Source organism: Alosa pseudoharengus, unplaced genomic scaffold, assembly GCF_046254945.1.
Source record: "Alosa pseudoharengus isolate Yale_2024_CS ecotype anadromous, Long Island Sound unplaced genomic scaffold, YU_APseudo_1.1 YU_APseudo_1.1_scf_11, whole genome shotgun sequence".
Lineage (NCBI taxonomy): Eukaryota > Metazoa > Chordata > Actinopteri > Clupeiformes > Clupeidae > Alosa > Alosa pseudoharengus.
Genome location: NW_027468576.1, coordinates 8,063,051 through 8,081,925, shown reverse-complemented (window position 1 = coordinate 8,081,925; position 18,875 = coordinate 8,063,051). Strand labels below are relative to the sequence as shown.

Sequence of the window (18,875 nt, the reverse complement as noted above, 5' to 3'; positions counted from 1 at the left end):
TTAGACATCAATAAAGCAGAACTTCATATATTCCTAGCAAGGGAAGTGTAGTGGCGAGATGGCATAGCTTGGTTTTAACTGTATTTCCAAATGATGAAGTTTAAAACAGCTGGTGAAATTCAATGAAGGGAGATATTGCTGTAAAATAATTCAGTGGTTTTAGCTGTGAAATAGCTTGATTTAATCCCCCATACTTTTAAATTAAAGTCTGTTCTTTGCTGTCTCAAACCCCATTTAATACAGCTCTTAACTTTACTTCATAACATCTGATGACCTCAGTGTTTTCACAAGAAAAAAAACTTTTCACGAGACAAAAAAAAACAAAACAAAACAAAACATTAGTTTGCCCCAGTTTCATTCCTATGAATTCATTTAAAAAGATGGTGAAACTGTACAGAGTAATGTACTTCAGCCATATACACCCACTTCTGTTTCTCACATGTAGGACTAGCATTTTTTCTGACAAGGATAACAGCTGATATACTGTACAAATGAGACATTTATCTAGGCAAATTGAAGTAGGCTAATTGATTAACTACCTGAACCATGGCACCGAGGATGATAAAATGTGTATGGTATGTTGGTCTCAAGAGCTCGCATCAACTTAGCCCATAACCACTCATTTGAGATTTGCACCCCCCTGGTAAAAAATGAAAATGCAATATTATACTGCTTTAATTGCCCCTATCTTTAGTTGAGATATTCTGAACTCCACCAAATTTCATGTGTATGATTAACCTGACATCCTCTGGGGGTATGCCAAGTTATGGGGATATGCCTCTCTCTCTCACACACACACACACACACACACACACACACACACACACACACACACACACACACACACACACAAATAAACAGACACGTGCACACACACATGTACGCATACACACACACACACACACACGCATGCACACACACACACACATACCCACACGCACAGACACACATGCACATCCACACGCATAGACACACGCATAAACACATGCACACACTCACATACACACGCACACTCACACACACACACACACACTCACATACACACGCACACTCACACACACACACATACACACACACACACACGCACACATACTCACAGGCGCACGCACGCACACACACACCACACACACACACAGGAGATGATATATACAGGACTGAGCAGCGGTCATATTTTGTAGCGTTATGCGGTACATCTAGTCAAAATCACTGTTACCATCGTCTCCAACTCTGTTGAGATTATAAAAAAAAAATTGGAATCTGTGATGTTTAGTCATCCATGCATTCTTAAATTTGCCTGGGGGTTAGGAGTTGGTTTCTGCTGCTTCTGACAAGCTTAGCTAGCTTAGGATAAATTACCCCCTCAGAATGACCTAACAATAGTTAAAGAGTGAAAAACGTCCTTACACAATTAGTAATATTACTAGGCTATAATAAAAATGCATAACACTTATGTGCTCAGATGGTGCAGAGGAGGCAGGCAGGGGCAATATGAAAGAAGGTGTTACTTGGAGCTGAAAACACAACAGGTATACCACTACAGAACATTACTCTGTGTAGACAATGTAGAAAATGACCAGCAAGCATGTGCAAGCAAAACAACAGAATAATGCACAAGTGAATAATATTTAATATTTAAAGCATTGTTGTTAGGGAAAGAAACAAGCAAACAAAAACCAATATCTAACGTTTCTCCACAGTTCTAGATGTTAGATGTACACACACCACCCTTGGAGTGCCAAGGGAAGGGGGGGGGGTGGTGCTGGGGGGTACCATGCTGGCAAATTCAGATCCCCTGAATTGTTGGCTCCTCATTCACATGTGAGGGGAAATTCCCAAAAGTCATGTGGTCAATGGGAGGCGAATTTGCAACACTGCAATAAAAACACAGACTGAATTCTTGTCCGTATAGTCACAGTCTTTCAGTTCAAGAATTTTTTTAGAGGAAGAAAGAAAAGGGATTAAAATGAGGCATTCTTTATGCCCAGTGTTTATTTCTTGAGGATTTATGACGGGGCAATATGAAACCGTATGGTGCGCCACACTGGAATAGCTGGGAGCGATTCAGCTACTAAAACTGTCATGTCCTTTAACTGTTAGCTCTGATTAACCAGTGTGGTGGCATTTGGGAATGTGCTGGACGAGCTCCACTAATTCCCGACCTCCTCCCTCATAAAATAGGCTGGGGAGAGAGAGAGGGAAAAAAAGTTAAAAAAAAGAAAAAAAGAAAGAAGATGGTTTGGAAATTAGGTCAGCCCCTTGACACCATCAGTCTACCTCTGTCTGTGCTTTATGAAATATAGCTGTGGCTCCTTGGTGAATGGTGGTATTTTCTGGACCCATCATTTAAATAATTGCGATGAGTTATTGGCCATGACTCTTAATGCGTTCCGTGTCACTGTGCCTGCAATTGTTCCCTCTGTTAAAGCGCTTGCCTTATCAAGGCTCGGCCATAGAGGCCCATGTTTAATTGTATTCAGTCCTCTTTGTTTGGGATTCTTGAGGAGCCTTTTTACAGGGGAGGCGGGTTAATTGGTATTTTGCCTGATAAAGGTGACGTCTAAAGAGCGGCGGTCTTCCTTCTGGCTGCTATGGATGTTCATCCCTGAGCCATGCTCATTTTTTTGGTAGGGAGGGGAGCTGTGGTGCAGTGATAGCTTTCCTGTATTGCACGAGCGGAGCTGTCTCCATATGTACCATGTCTGAATGGAGAGGTGTCAGGAGAGACACTTGTCTTACTGTACTCATTCATCCTTGTATTCAAGCACTTTGAGAGAGAGAGAGAGGAAGAGAGAGATGGGGAGAGAGGGAGGGAGAGTGCGAGAGGGAGAGAGAGAGGGAAAACCCAAACAGCTTGCCACTGCATGCAATTCATGGGTTTCATCAGGTCCCTTTCCACAGGTGTATTAATCAAGCACCATGCAGCCTGCATTCATAATCATGGTGCTTAATGTTATACACCTGTGCAAAGGGACCTGGTGAAACCCATGAATAGCAAATCAAAGACAATGCGTTGCAATGTCTAGCCATTTTACTTCAAAGTGCGTCTCAATGCCTATCAGGTGAATAAAAGACGCTCTTGAAAATGGGCAGAGCTGTCGAATCATTTATATTTCTTTACCTTTCTTTCGAGTAAAATGTGAACTTATTGCTTTGGGTGTTTGTGTGGACTTCGGAAATCAGAGATTTCAGAGTCTCTCTGCCCTCCCTTTCTTAAGTAACCAATTATACATGGATGAATCTGGCCCATGCATAGCTGAAAGTCTTTTCTTCTTTGCATTTAGCCACAGAGACTAATTTGACGAAGTGGACAGGGATGTGAGAACATGTCATTAAAACACCACTCACTCCCAGTCGTTGTACAATAGTGAATTTATGCCATCTCTCTCTTTTCTAACTCTTCTGCTTGGCAGAAAGGAGGACCATTTGAAGCCTAATGATGATTTGACTGACTTAATAAGGGAGTAGTAGTGCCCTTCTGCCATTAAGAGGAAATATGTTTTTGACACAATAAAAGGGGGGCCGATAAATCATGCAGCCTTGACTAATTATCCTCAGGGAGATAGGGGGACATGATGAATGGCAGGAGAGACCTTTTGAAGGACAGCACGCCAGAAGGAGAAATGAAAAGCGACTGACACTGGTGTGTCAGACAAAATGGAGAGAGAGAGAGAGAGAGAGATAGAGAGAGAATATGGTGCTATTAAACTGTGGGAGGCCTCCATGCCCCTTTATATTCTCTACCCTCTTCTGGATGTGATACGCTGAAATCATAATGGATCTTTCAGCAGTCTGACTTTAAAATCATAGGCGCACATATACTGATTAAATGTCTCTCCACATCTCTAATTTTGTTCAGCAACATTGGTTAATTGGGATTGCTTTAAATCAGACATACTGTACAGTCTTACAGCCATGACAGTTTGGCATAATAATTTTTTTCTCTGAATGTAAATTAATGTATATATTTGAGTAGTGTGACATACTATATGCCTTCACTGGATTCACTGTGGGATCATTTGTTTTGTACTGTACCGGAATTTATATTACTTTAAGGACTTTATATTAGGGGCCAAGTAAATAAGGTCACGGATAGACAACATTGACATGCAACATTTAATTAGTGTAAATCATTTAAATAAATATAAGTATAATACTTATCAACATCATGTTTTATTCAGAATTATAAAAGATGTGTTTTGTAAATATTATAGTATACCCTGGCGTACCCAGGATATTGTCAGTTTGTCAATGTTTTTTCCCGAGCTCTCACTTCTTCTCTGAAAAGTCCTGTGTAACAAGTGATTTTTTTCTCGGGAAATGATAGAGCACAATCTTGACCATGCGCTTACAGCCTCACCAAGAAAAGCGATTCACACACAGATGATCCCCAGTATAACACACTTTCGTTGGTAGCGTGCTGAAAGCGCTTGGAGGTGTATGTGATTTCTTGGCTTGATCTAACTGTGGGATGATAAGATGCCTGTTTGACCTGCTAGCGTGTAGCCTCTGGGGCAGTGAATTGGGAGGTAGCAAGGCAGTGGGGGGAACCAAGGCAGCGATTTCCGAGGATGTTTGGTATTTAAGTCTTTGAGAGGAGAATAAAGGGAGATTGATGTTTTGATGGATAGTCATTGACTCTTAACCTTTTCCCCCACATTTCAGTGTGGCATGCCGTTGTCGGATGGGGAAGGAAATTTGCAAAGCTATTACCTCAGTGTCTTTCTAAATCACATGCCCCAGCGTTGAGATGACTCCCATAATACCTGCCATTTACTGGCCAAATTATCTATTATTTTCCTGCCTCATCTTTAGTGCGTTTTGTCCTTGCTGTCTCTCTCTCTGTCTCTCTCTCTCTTTCTCTCTCTCTCTCTCTCTCTCTCTTTCTCTGTGTGTGTGTGTGTGTGTATACACTGGGATAGTCAGAGGGTCAAGAAGAGAGAAGGGTCAAGTAGAAAGGCGGAGGTATATTTTTGGACAAGCATTTATATGATGTAGTGGTTTAGTTACTTCAAACAGTAGGCACAATATCACTGTTCACTGATGTGAATTGAGGTGATTTAAGGTAAATTAATTTAGACAATGACCTCGAATAGTTTGCATCCTTCTTAGGGGGGTTGTATAAAAAGTATTTATTATTTGTGACAGGAGCATGCGAGACTCAGCAATTTTTTAATGTTCTTCTGGATGAGAAATATAGAAATATATAGGGTGCTGGGGTAATTGAATTAGAGGAGAAACTTTCTATAGAGAAAAGATCTCTTTTTGATGCAAATGAGAGAATTGGAGTATTGGATTGTTGTTGCCAATCCCTTTTTCATCCATTCAATTAAAATAAAATCATTTTTCACCCAGACCTCAAATGCCACCATCATTTGTCATCTAGAATGGTGTGGGTGTTTGTGCGGTGAACACCAGAACAGTAGAGTAGCCCCCGAACAGGGGAAGGGGGGCAATAAATGGAGTGGAAGGCACTTAAGGGATTCAGGGTCAGGGTCATAGACAAGTTATCTCTGTATTTAATACTTCCACATGGGGACAGATGAGTTCAGTTGATGGAGGAAGCATAGAAGTTGACAAACCATGATCTTTTGTTTCAATATACAGTATAATGAGTTGCTTAAAACATCACTCATACGTTTTTATTTAGCTTGAGCTATTAATGTTTTATTTCTGGACATAGAATATCAACCTGTCAGTGCAACAACAATATTAACTGGATTGAGCATGTTTTGACCGTATTATGATTTAAAGGTATTAATTATAAAGCGAGAATTTCTGATTAGTAAGGCTGTGATTCATCTTGACCACATCATAACAGTTGCTAGGTCCTTGTTTCTAGGTCGAACCACTTTTAATGACATTCCAAGTGCATAGTCTAGAAAGGTAATTAGCAAATCATTTCAGTGAAGACTCAACCAAGCTAGCGTTTCTGTTGAAGTGACAAAGGAGACCGAGATAGTCAGGAAGTGCTGACAGTTATTAATTACCGGCTCAGATCGCTAAGCAACCAAGGTAAAATGTCAGATGTCTGCAGTTGCAAAAGCAGTGACATTGTGCATGTCTGATGTACAGTCTTAGTTCTCAAGCTTTGTAATTCTTGCTGCTATTTTAAGGCCTTTTTATCTGTCTATTGTTTTAAGGCTCCCTGTGGTTCTTGGTTGAACTCGGGTCTACTGCGTATGATTTCCCACAAATCCTTGGAATGATGTGTCATTTTTAGTCATTATGGGGATATCTTCTTCAGTGTCACCTTGCGCGTTGATATGTGCAGCAGAGTCTCATCTCTGTTGCTTAGGGAGATGGTAGAGATTAAACTCTCATTGAACATTGTCATTTACAGCAACCACACCAGTAATGAGGTTGATTGCCTTTCTTAATTCATGCGTGACATTTTATAATTGCATAATTGCATTTTGTTCATCCTGTGTGACAGCATTGCATGAGTGAGGACACTTACCTGCCTTCTCCTTAAAACTATGTCTCTCAACTTGTTTAGCAGGTTACACGTTAGCACATTGTACTTGTCCATTAAGTCAACTAATGCAGTAAGTCAACTCATTTTCTGCTCTATAGGGTGGTTTTACTATAAAGCACATGTTGGCACAGCTGAAATGCAATAGAGGGGTGTAGGGGGTGGGCTTATAGTTGTGGTGCAGTCTGATATGTGATGTTATCCAGCAGAGGCTGTACTGTAGGTCAATAGAGAACAATGCAGAGGTAAAGTTTATTACATTTTCACCGATTTTGACTACAGAACAATCACCTTTTCGTCACATGGCAAGCTGAAATATGATGTCATTTTAAATAGGGCCTCGATAGCCTGGGAAAAGTAGTGTGAAAGAAACAGTAGCGCAGCACAACTAATTCCTTCTAGTTGCGTTTGGTTGCTTTGATTCTGACATCAGCCATCTTAAATGATGACAGCCCAAGTGATACTGTCAGGAACTAATGTGGTTGCCACTAGCCAAACCCCAGAAGCAAGTCCAATCTGGCTCTGTTTGCGCTGCCAAATGAAGATGCTGAGGTGAAGAGAAGAGAGGGGAGGGAGTGGAGGCCGTGTAGAGGTATGGAAAGTGAGGCGTTATGGCTGCTGGCCATGTCCCCTACTGTTGCTGCAAATCATGGCCTTTAATTGGAACATGTGAACGAAAATACGGCGAAACAATAGCCCTGGACATTTACAAGGTAGTCCGTCTGGGCCGAGGAAGGGTGCGGGAGCTCTCTGTTTAATTTGTTGGCCTTTACGAGCTCTGCAGATTTCCTCTCTCCTTCCTCCCCTCCAGATGCTACTTCCGAAGCCGGCTGGACTGCTGGCTGGAGGCTTTATCGGTATCTGCATGGTATTGATTAACTGACAGGGTAGAGTGAGCAGCTCTGGCCCCCGCCACCTGCAAGGTTCTCTATTATAGTTCTGATTACTGTAATACTTTGGTGACTGATGCGCTCCACATACAGTCATACATTTTTTGTCATTATAGTGCTGCAAGTAACACTGTGCAGACATGGCAATATTGGATTTATTCATGGTGCCGAATGAATGGGTTGAATAGACAAAGATTTTTGTACCGTGGTAGAAAAGTACGGTTTGGTTCGTTTTTGGTTATCACTAAGTAGTTTGGTCATAGTCACTTTGAAGACTTTCATTTAGTCCTTTGAAATATCCAGGGACACTCACATTGCTTGCCTCAATGGTCAATTATTTCATTGGATATTTTCCAATGAGAGCAAAATTATGTTTTAAAGTTTCCACAGAGCAGATTCCACAGAATCAAATGTATTTAACTATTCTCATTTTAAAAAATAAGAATGAAAACCTTTTGAGGTCTTGAAGTGTTTGGCCCTAGGAAAACTAGACATAAACCAGACATAACCCTTTGGCATTTAACATTGAGTGAGTTCACTATCATTTTGCTGGAAAACAGAATCACCTAAATGCCCTCACTCATGATCTAACAGTATGCAACCCTCTGATGCTTCAGGGATTTTAGACATTATTAGCAGAGAGTATTGAGCTTTTGAGAATATATGAGACCCATGGTTTAAATTTAGAACCTGTTTTTTATCTCCTCTGTTTAATTAGGTGTGGTGGAGACTAATTGTTAATGGCATGGTCGTTATTGCTCTGGGTCTCTTTTTTATTCTAAATGGAACAGGCTGCTTTTGTGAGGTATAATTAGGGTTTATAGCATTACTCAAACCCGACTCTTTTTTTTGTGGCAGTCCTCACCATTTTACCAGCAGTTCTTTCTGAAAGCAATTAGTAGAGGTCCGGCTTTTATTCCTCAAAGCATTGGTGAGGTGTTCTTTTGCTGCTGGGGAGAAACTATAGGCCTGTCTCTTTGTACTTCTTCATTCACATCGCTGGACTTACAAAGGACTTTAAATGCTCTTTTGTGACATCAGCTGCTCTGATCGTCGCACACAGACAGCCCAGAGTTTTAGAAACGCATTGGACATTTATCTTTTGGAACACTCGTGTGGAGCAAACAAGTAAAAATTTATATTATATTTGCACTCTTGTACATATGGTTATACCAGATATATGCAATATAATTATATATATATATATATATATATATATATATATATATTGCAAGCGCCTCTGATTTATTAATCACCACTATGTGGATACTGTTTTTAGAATTGATTTAGATTAACTGTTAGTATAATTTGTATTTTTGTAATTTGTATTTAGTATATTTTTATATATTGTATTAAGTGTTAGTATAATTTGTATTTTAGTATATTTAGCATATTCTTTATCTTCTACTGTCCTTACTGCTTAGTTGTGTTTTTATATTATATACTTTAATTACTCTTTCTGCTGTTAAAGAATGTGTTTGTGTTGTATGTATGCTGCTGAGACCTTGAATTTCCCCTGGGGATCAATAAAGTATCTATCTATCTATCTATCTATCTATCTATCTCTCTATCTATGCCAAGAATTTTAGTAGACTTTAATCCAATTAAATTGTACTAAACCGTTTAAGTACATAAGAAAACTGAACCATGTAAGGACTGAAAGAAAAAATGAATGTGAAGACATCTTTGGCCAGCCATCTCTTGAAATGTAGGTTTGGTTTTATAGGCCAGTACAGAAAAAGTCTTGGCTGAAAATTCCTTGTACTCACTGAGTTCATTCCCTCAAGGGGAAACTCCAGCAACACACTGCAACTATGCCCTGCACATCCCAATCAGGAGGCAGAGCAGGCCTCCTCCTGCAGCTCGTATTCTCCCTGGATGCCCCCTCTCAGGCTGCTCGCACACCCAGCTTCCACACACCTTCCTCACACACCTCTTTGATGTAGCATGAGCTCAGTTATTTTAAATCAGCCTCCCCATGCTGGAATTAAAGTAGCCGGCGATAACACATAAAGATTTGCTTTCACTGTGCTATTTTCCTCAGCCTTTAGTGCTTCACGGGTTGGCTGGCATTCATTTAGCCAAGAAGCCAGAGGATGAATCTTGCGGAGGTGTGCTTAGCTGTGTGTAGCCATATTTGGCTTGTGCTGAAAGGAGTGAGTATCATAGGCAGGCCTGAGTCAAGTGTGGGAGCTATCAGGCGGTGTATCCTCGTAATCCACCTGCAGAATTGTGTGAGATGCTGCTGTGCTGTTTCCTCGTGCGACTACGAAAGCTGACCCAACCTGAGTGTAGTGCTTCCTGCCGACATCTCCAAATTCTGGACAACATAATGGGAAACGGAGGGACTATTGTTGCCTGTTTTTTCATCCTCACTGGCACCGCTTTTAGTCAATCTTTTGAAGGGATGGTCTTTTTTACACATCAGAGCTACCTTTGATGTTGCACACCAACCCACTGCCATGGCCCTGTCATAGCCCCAAATTGGCCAATTGTTCACTGTTTTGTGAAATGCTGGCCTTTCTAGCCACTGTTGTTTTTTGTTTATTAGCTGATGTATAAATGACAGTATGGAAGCTTTGTAATTTGTCTGTCTTGGCCGTTCATGCAAGAGATCTCTTTAGTGCCTGGCAGCTTTTTCAACACAACACTGCATTTGAAACTTTACTCAAATGACACCACCAGACCGTAAAACAAGTCCAAAGCACAGAGAACCAGTTGACTAGATATATGTATTTATTCAGTTTGTCAGAGATATTTTGTCATAGAAAATATCCATAGTTTGTCTACAGTATACCCATAGTTTTTTATTCCAAGGATGTACTTACTCAAATGTTCATGCCCATTGCTCACTGTGTTCTGTTTCACATGATTCAGAGCATTTGTCTGCCAGAATGGGTTTGCATGTTTTGGCTGTATGCTTCTGCATTCAACTCAGTTTCCATCTTTATGAAATTTAGATAGCTGATACAATAGAAGTGTTTCATAACTTACCAAGAGAAATAGTTACTCTGATGTGGCTGAATTACTATATTGTCAAAAAACAGCCCTCAAAAAAATAGGGAATGCACTGATTCATCTTGCTGAAAAGACAAATAATTAGGGACGCACCGATCATTAGGCCCGGTGATCAGAACCAGGCGGTTTTCCACTTGATCAGCCATGACTGCCAATCGCACGATCACACATTTTGTGTCGGTGAAGTTTACCTGCAGCTATGTGCACTACATGATGGCTCTTGTCACGTGCACAGCAGCACAGACAGATCTCAAACATGTCAGGTTGAACGTAAATGAAGAGCAAGCTCACATTTTGTTATAGGCCTACCTTTATTAACTTCAAAATAAGCCATCAAGGAGCAGCAATGAAAATGTTCAACTTGCGCAGCATGATTTTAGGCATTAAACATGCCCCAAGTTATTAGTTGCACAAGTGAATGGTCTATCAAGCTGCAGTCACACATTACATAAATTAGATGGACAAGTCATGAACTTGAAAGGAAATTAGAATGACAAGTCATGAAAATTGTTGGACAGGTTCTGTTTTGGGGAAAATTATGAAGTTGTTTAATAGTCAGTGGTACATCTACATTGATTTTCCAATTAATGAAAAGATAAACATGTTGATTTAGCCTATGTTTTGAATCATGAAGATCGGCCTCTCTCTATCTCTCAAGTAATGGTGAAAACAGGCCTTAATTTAACAGTACATTTGTTTGTTATTTTGATTAATAGTCATACATTTGTATTTGTAATTACATATACCTGCTTTGCATACTATCTGCTGTAGGTATTGACATTGTGTGAAAGGGCTTATCTGAATCATAGATGTTTTATTAGTTATTTTAATGTAATGAGCTAGTGTTACTTTATTATTAGTGATTAATGTAATGAGCTAGTGTTACTTGTATTATTAGTGAGTTGATTCTGTTTGGCTTCATCTCTGTTGGGTAACAAGGACATTTTGACTTTGAGGTGACCGAGTCTTGCCTGTGCAGTCACATTAACACAGCGCTTAACTCAAATTGATCACACGCCTTGAAATCCTCCCTGGAGATCATCTCTCTTTGTCATCGTTTTTCAGTTGTCACTTCTCTTAATTGACATAATTAATTTGCTTATTGATGGACTCCCTTGCCTGGGAGGTTTTTAACTTTAAAAAGCAAACATTTTTAGTCACTTAATGAAGCAATTGTGGGAATGATTGTTTATATTTTGCAAGTAGTTTGTGTGAAACTAATGGCTTTTTGGGCAATATTTAATTGATTCCAACAAACCTGAATAAGCAGGGTTTTAATTAAATCTGACAGGGGAAACAGGTTCCACTCAGAAACGCTTTACAGTATAGGGAAATGGCTTGATGAATGATATACCTTGTCAGAGAAGTGGGTCGGGGAGGGCTGTAAGCTCTTGGCTTTGGATCTGCTGTTGTGGTAGGTGTGTACCCTATAAATATTTATCAGCTTGTTAGGATTGAGTGTTGATTTTTCTCCTGTGCCTGAAGTAGAGGTCTGATCCATGCAGCATGCACAGCCATGAGGAGGTTCCGTCCCTGCCCCCTCTCTCCCTCGCTGATTACTTCACCATTGTGTAAAGAGGAGCCATTTCCCCCTCGAGACGCAACCGAGGAGATAATCCAGGAAGACAGAGCATGGCGAAGCTCCATCTGGTTCATGCTCACATGACGTTCTGCAGTGGGTAGCGTCAAGGCACAAAACACTCAATCCAATATATTTTTTTCTCACTGCATGACTAAGCAGTTGGAGCTTTATATTTACATGCAGTCATTTAGCACATGCATTTATATTTGACGAGATTTGTATTTTTCTTCGAAGAAGGAACATATTTCAGTGGCATTTGGTCTCTTTAGGAGATGAATAGTGATATCATAGATAGAGTTAGAGGACATTCCTGGAGATGCTTTTTTATTTGAAGGAGAGTTGAAATGTAAAGAAAAAGGATCACTTTCGTGGCTGCACATTCCGGTTTTACGTTTCAGTCTGTGACAAACAATAGATAAACATTGGTGCTGCTCTTATTGGTGATCGGAACTGTTGACTAGATAAAAAATGGAAAGTTGGGAAGCACACAGAAGGAAAGAAGTTTTATCTGCTGACAAGAGCTTGTGAGGCTACTCAACAGAGCAGACCCTAAGCCTCAACGTGAGGGACTGACCGCTGCTTGACAGGCATGGAAGGGTCCATATGCTGACATCAGCGGTGCACCTGAGCTAACGGATCACTTGTTGATCTGCTGACTTTCACTCGAAACCACACATCTTGGTTTCAAACACCCTGCAGATGAATATCTCTGGGGCAAGCGAGAACAAAGAGCTTGTTCAACTCCTGTGGGAAGTAATGGAGAGGACTTTTATTTTTGTCCTCATCTTTTTTTGTGGAATTCACTCCTCCCCAATTGGTCCCATGTGGGAGGGGAAATATGAAAGTATGGCCACATGAAATAAGGATCATCCCTCTCTCACAGTGAAACTGGCACACTGGCGGCAAACGAGTGGGTCACCTTCAGGAGCCCCAGCCAGCTCAATCCTATCAGAGGGATGCATTTAAGCATTTGATTGGGCTCCCACAACTGCTGTTCCACCTTGGTCGACCAGTCCAGATTTGTTTCATGATGTACCACACAATTTTGAAATTATGACCCATAAGAACGGATATTGTTTCAAATCTCTTAGACATTTTAGTGGACAATGTAGTTAGCCAATAGATAAAAAAGGAGTAAGGCTTATAGTCTGTGACAGTCAAGAGATGGGATAAAGTATTTCTGTATATACATATAGTAGTAACGTTAATCTCAGTAGACATTTCTTAACTTGCACAGATCTGTATAGATCTTGATTGCTCAATAGTGGAGTCAAATGCCATTAGTAAATACAGACCTAACTTACATCTTTGTTACTGTAGTTCAGTGGTGTAGGTGAGTTGATACAGGCTGTTCCACACAGGGAAAACTGCTGCCTTGCAAGATATCAGGAGAGTGAGGCTGAAGTGCTGTTCAACAAGTATGGCAACTATCTCAAACTGCTGTAAAAAGGAAACAAGAAATTCTTCTTAAGATTATGTTGAAATGCCATTTATTTGACATATTTTGCTTAGATTTGTCAAAATCAAGTGAGAAATAAACACTGTACTATCTGATTATACCATCGTTGTAACCATTGATAGTGTCTGGTATAATATATATGCCATCTGTCAGTCAACCTTCTAACGTTAGCCTGCTAGCTTATTTAAGCTAGTTTAAAGTTCTTGCTGCGCATTAACGTCACACCATAGTGTCGGCGTTATTTAAAAAAACCTGCTCAAACCCATTGTTCTTAAAAGATGCCTTAACTCCATAGTCATATCTTATGAGACAGCTCTCTATCACGGCACCAAGGCAACAGAGTAGATGCCTTCCATTTGGAATGCACACTCAGACTGATGTGGTCTCAATATGTCAATATAGGATTTGACCTGCCTGTCACTCAGCTGCTTGTGAGGACATTAGCTCACTACAGTAATTAAGTGTCAGGAATTTGAGCTCTTTCAGCTTTAGAAAGGTGTGTTACATCACTGCATGATTAAATGTCCAAACTGTATGTAGTACTGTATGGTCAGGTCCTTTTTTTCCCCATCTCTCAGTAATAGCACACACTTTTATTGTTAAACATCCCCAAAGGAACCGCAGTCATACCTGCTGATTATCCTAGAACTGAGTTGCAAAGAGATGCACTTGTATATGAAGATGGTAAAGCCAGCAGTAGCAACAATAGCACTTAATTTTTTTCTCTCACAATCCACAAAAAGGAGAAAGAAAGAAAGAAAGAAATCACTAAACCCTGTTTTCAGCACCAGGCCTTTGTCAAGTCCGATGAGATGATCTTGTAAGTTAGTTAGCTTCTGTATGTTTGCTTAAGCAAAGGCCCTTGTGAATAATAAACTTTGCTGACATGATTTTGGGCCCTCACAGAGAATGGAGATACAACAGCATTTCATCAAAGACAACTGATCCCTCTCAGTGTACCATCCAAACCAAGCTACCCTGTGTGACTGTGTGGGTCACGCCCGGCACAGACTGTGTGTCCCCACTGAGGAGCCAGAGTGCCAGGGAGACGCATTCCTATGCATGTCACGTCTACGGCCATCGCTGCGGCGATTTAGACGGTGCTCTGTTGCCACGGTGACAGAGTTGGGGGTCAGGCCCTGGGCCCTCATTACTAAGTTTTAGCATATGCGCATCTCCCCCAGAGTGACAATGAGACGTCTAACTGCGGCCAGTGTGGGGTGGTAAGGATCCACACCGGTCAAGCCACACCACCTGTACTTTTCTTATATCCATTTTTGTATCCTTCTAGACCTTTTCTTCTCAACAGTCAGCCTGGAACCGACCTCTGTTGGGTTGAATGCTCATTCATTACTAAGCTAACCACACAGACGTATCTGTTTATTTTTTCATACTTGGTTCTGTTAGCATTGCAGTATTTCTGTGGATTATTTGGGAATTACATTAAGTGAATTATATTTTCATAATTGACTTTATCTCAAACTTTCAGTTCGGGTGGCAATTTGAAAAGCAGAATAGCATTAAAATACTCACTTACAATGTTTAACTGTGTAGATGAATCCTTAATTTACTTCTTATTAAACAAGGTGTGTGCTATAATTCATTCTTATTGAGGGCTCTTTTCCTTTCTTCTGTCTGGAAGCAGTAGCTGAAAGAAACGCTGGCAGACAGATTAGCATTTAATGGGAATTTCAGGCTCATTTTGAGTTGATATCTCTTGTCTTTGGTCCTGCTCGTGAGGGGATTGGGCTTAATGAAAGCTGAGACGAGGCGTAATGGATGTTTTAGCATACAATCTCTAGATTTGGATACAGGAATGTACTCTCTCTCTCCCCCACTTCACTTGCCAAGTCATCCACTACTACATATCAGAGCTTAATTAAGAGAGAGATGCAGCTCTATGCCCTCTTGTCCCTGATGCTGTCTTTTTAGAGAGTTCTCTCAGAAGGCTGTGTTTTACATGATGGATTGAACAAGAACAGGGAATGAAATGTGTGAGGCATCCGTCACAAGATGGGGCCAGTGGATGACAGTGGGAATTCAACCAACAGCATTGCATGCATTGATTTGGTAGTTAACTCAAATTCAGCAAAAATTATGTTGTGATGTTATGTTAAATATAAATAGATTATGTCGCTTTTAGGTTGTCTGTCTCTGTGGCATTGGGAATTGCACAGCAAAAAATCCATTCTCCATCCCCATCAGGAGCAAGCCAGCCTACGCAGTGCTGTGCATCTGGCTTTGATTCAGCCTGCCATGCGGAAAAGAAATGTACGTCCAAGCCACCCCTATGTGCAAATTCAGACGTTGACTAAGTTTGACACTGCCCTTTAAATCCAGTGGGAGGCCTTTTGAATTAAGTTGCCTAAGACTAGAGAAGTTCAATTTAACAGAAGGTCAGGGAGCAACCTGAAGCCTAGCCACTGGAGAGCCCTTTTGCCTGCTACTTATTGGTAATTTTAGGTAAATGTTTTAATACTTAATTTGAAGTGACTCCTCTGGGTGGCGACGCTCATAGTGAGAGGTGTGAGAGGCACAGCTACGTGTGTGATTGGAGTAATTGCACTACACGTGATACCATGGTGGCTTTTTCATGTCTGCACCTTGAATGGCCTTTTTACAAAGAGCTCATGTCATCCCACAGCTCTTATGTCTTTTGACAGACAGTATTGGTTTGCTTTGGGGGCTGAATTAGTGGAGCCCCGTACCCTGTGGAGAGACAGGCCTTCGCAGCGGGTATCGGCAGGCAGGAGGAGATCCCCTGCCTGAGGGGATTGGACTGTTCTGTCAGAGAGGTGCAGATACATACAGCAGTGGCATGTGCGAGCTGAAACCCACCAGCTTCCCCAACCACAGACAACACCCTCTCACTAAGAGCAGCTCTGTGTCACTGCACCGCCCTCCAGGGTACCAGCAATCCTACAGCATGCCTCTTTACAAACTCTTACATCCGGCCTTTCCCTCCTTCCTCCTGTACCTGTGCCTGACATTGTCTCAGTGTGTCTCAGAGTGTACAAATCCAGGACTTGAGCGAGTGGAGAAACCTGCGGTAAAGCGGCAGCCAACCAAAAGTTTGAATGTGTTTAAGTTCCTGCCATATTTCTCTGATGAACAATTCCCACATACCCCATACAAAATATATTTAAAGGACATTAAAGTTATTTTCTCTCTAGCCATTATTCTGCTGTGGTGAGGTTAAGTGTATGAATATCAGCCGAAGTGTGTACTGTAGGTGTACTCGGTACACAGATGTTTGGACGTCTCAGTGGCATTGGAAATGCTATTTTAAGTTATTTCTCTGAGCAATCGGGGAGTCACACAGCACAAACTAGAAGGCATTGTGACATCTGTTTCAGACACAGGATGCACCTCTAGAGGGTACTAACTAATTCTGTCCAACTGATGCTGGCTATAAACTTGTCTCATAAGCAATCTTTACATTAGATAATAATACATCGGGTGATCTTAATATCATGTTAGCCAGGCGTAGGTGTAATCCTAGGCAACACTAATGGCTTTCATCTATGTATGTATAACCTATGTATAGGTATAATATATGTATGTACAGTTAAAGCAACACCAAAGAGTTTTTTGTACCTTAAAATAATGTTTCCAAAATCGTTTCAGTGGTTCATCAACTCGTAATAGGGTGAACGGCACTTCTGCATTCGCTTTGCAACCCTCTATCGGCTATAACCACACTAGGCAAGTTTGCCAGATCGGGTAGCGGATCTGTAGTTCGATGGAATGAGACATAAGAAACTACAAATTTGACTTGCTTCTGATGTCGCAATACATCATACTTTCATAAAATCAATCAACATACTCTACCTTGTCTGTGGACATCGTTATTTGCAAAGCCGGTGCTGGAAACGCGCGTGCGACAGAGGAAAAGTGCTTTGGTGTTGGTTTTTTTCTTCTGGTGAAATTTGAGACATGGTGAAGATGCTGCAGTGTCTCTGCCTCCGTGGCATGTTCACAGACAGCTGTGCATGCATTTCATATGGGGTTGCAACTTTAGGGGCAACCGTGGCCTACTGGTTAGGGCATCAGGCTTGCAACTGAAGGGTTGCAGGTTCAATCCCCAAAGAGTAGGAAAAATGTGGGTGGGGGAAGTGGTTGAGCACTGCTCTCCCATGCCCACTTCCATGGCTGAAGTGCCCTTGAGCAAGGCACCTAACCCCTCACTGCTCCCTGAGTGCCGCTGTAGCAGGCAACTCACTGCTCCGGGTTAGTGTGTGCTTCACCTCACTGTGTGCTCACTAATTTACGGATTGGGATAAATGCAGAGACCAAATTTCCCTCACGGGATCAAAAGAACATATATACTATACTTATACTAACATTACAGCTCATATGGTGGGTGATTGGTATTTTCAGGCTGAATGATGGTATAAACAATATACTGTTATTTTCTACGAGTTACATATTGAATTGTAAATCAAGCTCACAGATGGGAAGCCACAAGCTGTGATGAAAAGAGCATGCAAAGACAAGGTTTCCTTCAATGTTTAAAGATATGTCTGTTTTTTTATAAACCAAATAGCCTATAATAAATCAAAAAATCTTTGAATGCTTTTCAAAAACAGACCCCAGAAGACTATGCTCATTCCTGGTATTATTTAAACCCCCAAATTATCTAAGTATCCAAGACTGAGCTAAAATCTACTCAAGTTGATGTCTTTTAAAAGAATGAGATATTTTAAATGACTTCATGTGGGCTGCTAAAGTGCCCATCGTACCTAATGCTTTAGGTGATGTGGTGTTCATGTATGAGGTCACAAATGACAGACTATGAACTAATGTGCATTCCTGATGATTCATCAGATATTAAGTAATACATAAATCATGAATTAATTCATAATTCATGTACCCTTACCCTAAAGTGTTACCGAAAATGGTAGGTGAATGGCATACTCACTTTATTGACAATAGTCCAACGTAGTTTTATAGTATATTAATGTAAGTTGATACTATCTCTTTACATCATATACACAAATGCAACACTGCTGTTGCTGGCATGGGGTCAAGAGTAAGAGTGGGGGTAGGTTGCCCAGAAAGGGTGACACAGGAGGGAGAGGAGCAAACATTGGCACGGACGCAACGTATCATCAGATCAACTATATCGGTAGAACCAGTATTGTCTATCTCTTTTGAAAATATACTGGTATATATTTATATACCGATATACTGCCCAGCCCTAAAGGTAAGCTATGAAAGCTTTGACTTATTAACTGTCTAGGGAAGCTACTAGTGGACTAGTTGAATCTTTTTATTTGAATTCATTATTCTGTGAGAAAAGTAAATAGCTGTATTTATAATACTTGATAATGTACTTCAGAGAAAAAAAGAAGAGTGAAGAGAAATAGTTTTTTAATTTTAGTATTTTTTACCATTCCTTCCTCCTTTTACATTTTTGTCATATTTATCTCACTCACTCAATCTCTCTTGACC

The 18,875-nt window shown here is 40.7% G+C and overlaps 1 protein-coding gene across 8 annotated transcripts in view; it reads left to right on the top strand.

Moving 5' to 3' along the window:
• Positions 1 to 18,875, top strand: part of nlgn1 (neuroligin 1) — a 142,097-nt gene that overhangs the window by 9,549 nt on the left and 113,673 nt on the right. Inside the window, exons 2-3 of one of the 8 annotated variants that reach the window (XM_076276134.1) lie at positions 970 to 985; positions 4,549 to 4,570. The exons of the other annotated variants lie outside the window; for them this stretch is intronic. Of the exons in view, the coding sequence (XP_076132249.1) occupies positions 970 to 985; positions 4,549 to 4,570 (38 nt within the window). The remainder of the gene's footprint in view (positions 1 to 969; positions 986 to 4,548; positions 4,571 to 18,875) is intronic. 8 annotated transcript variants of the gene reach the window in all.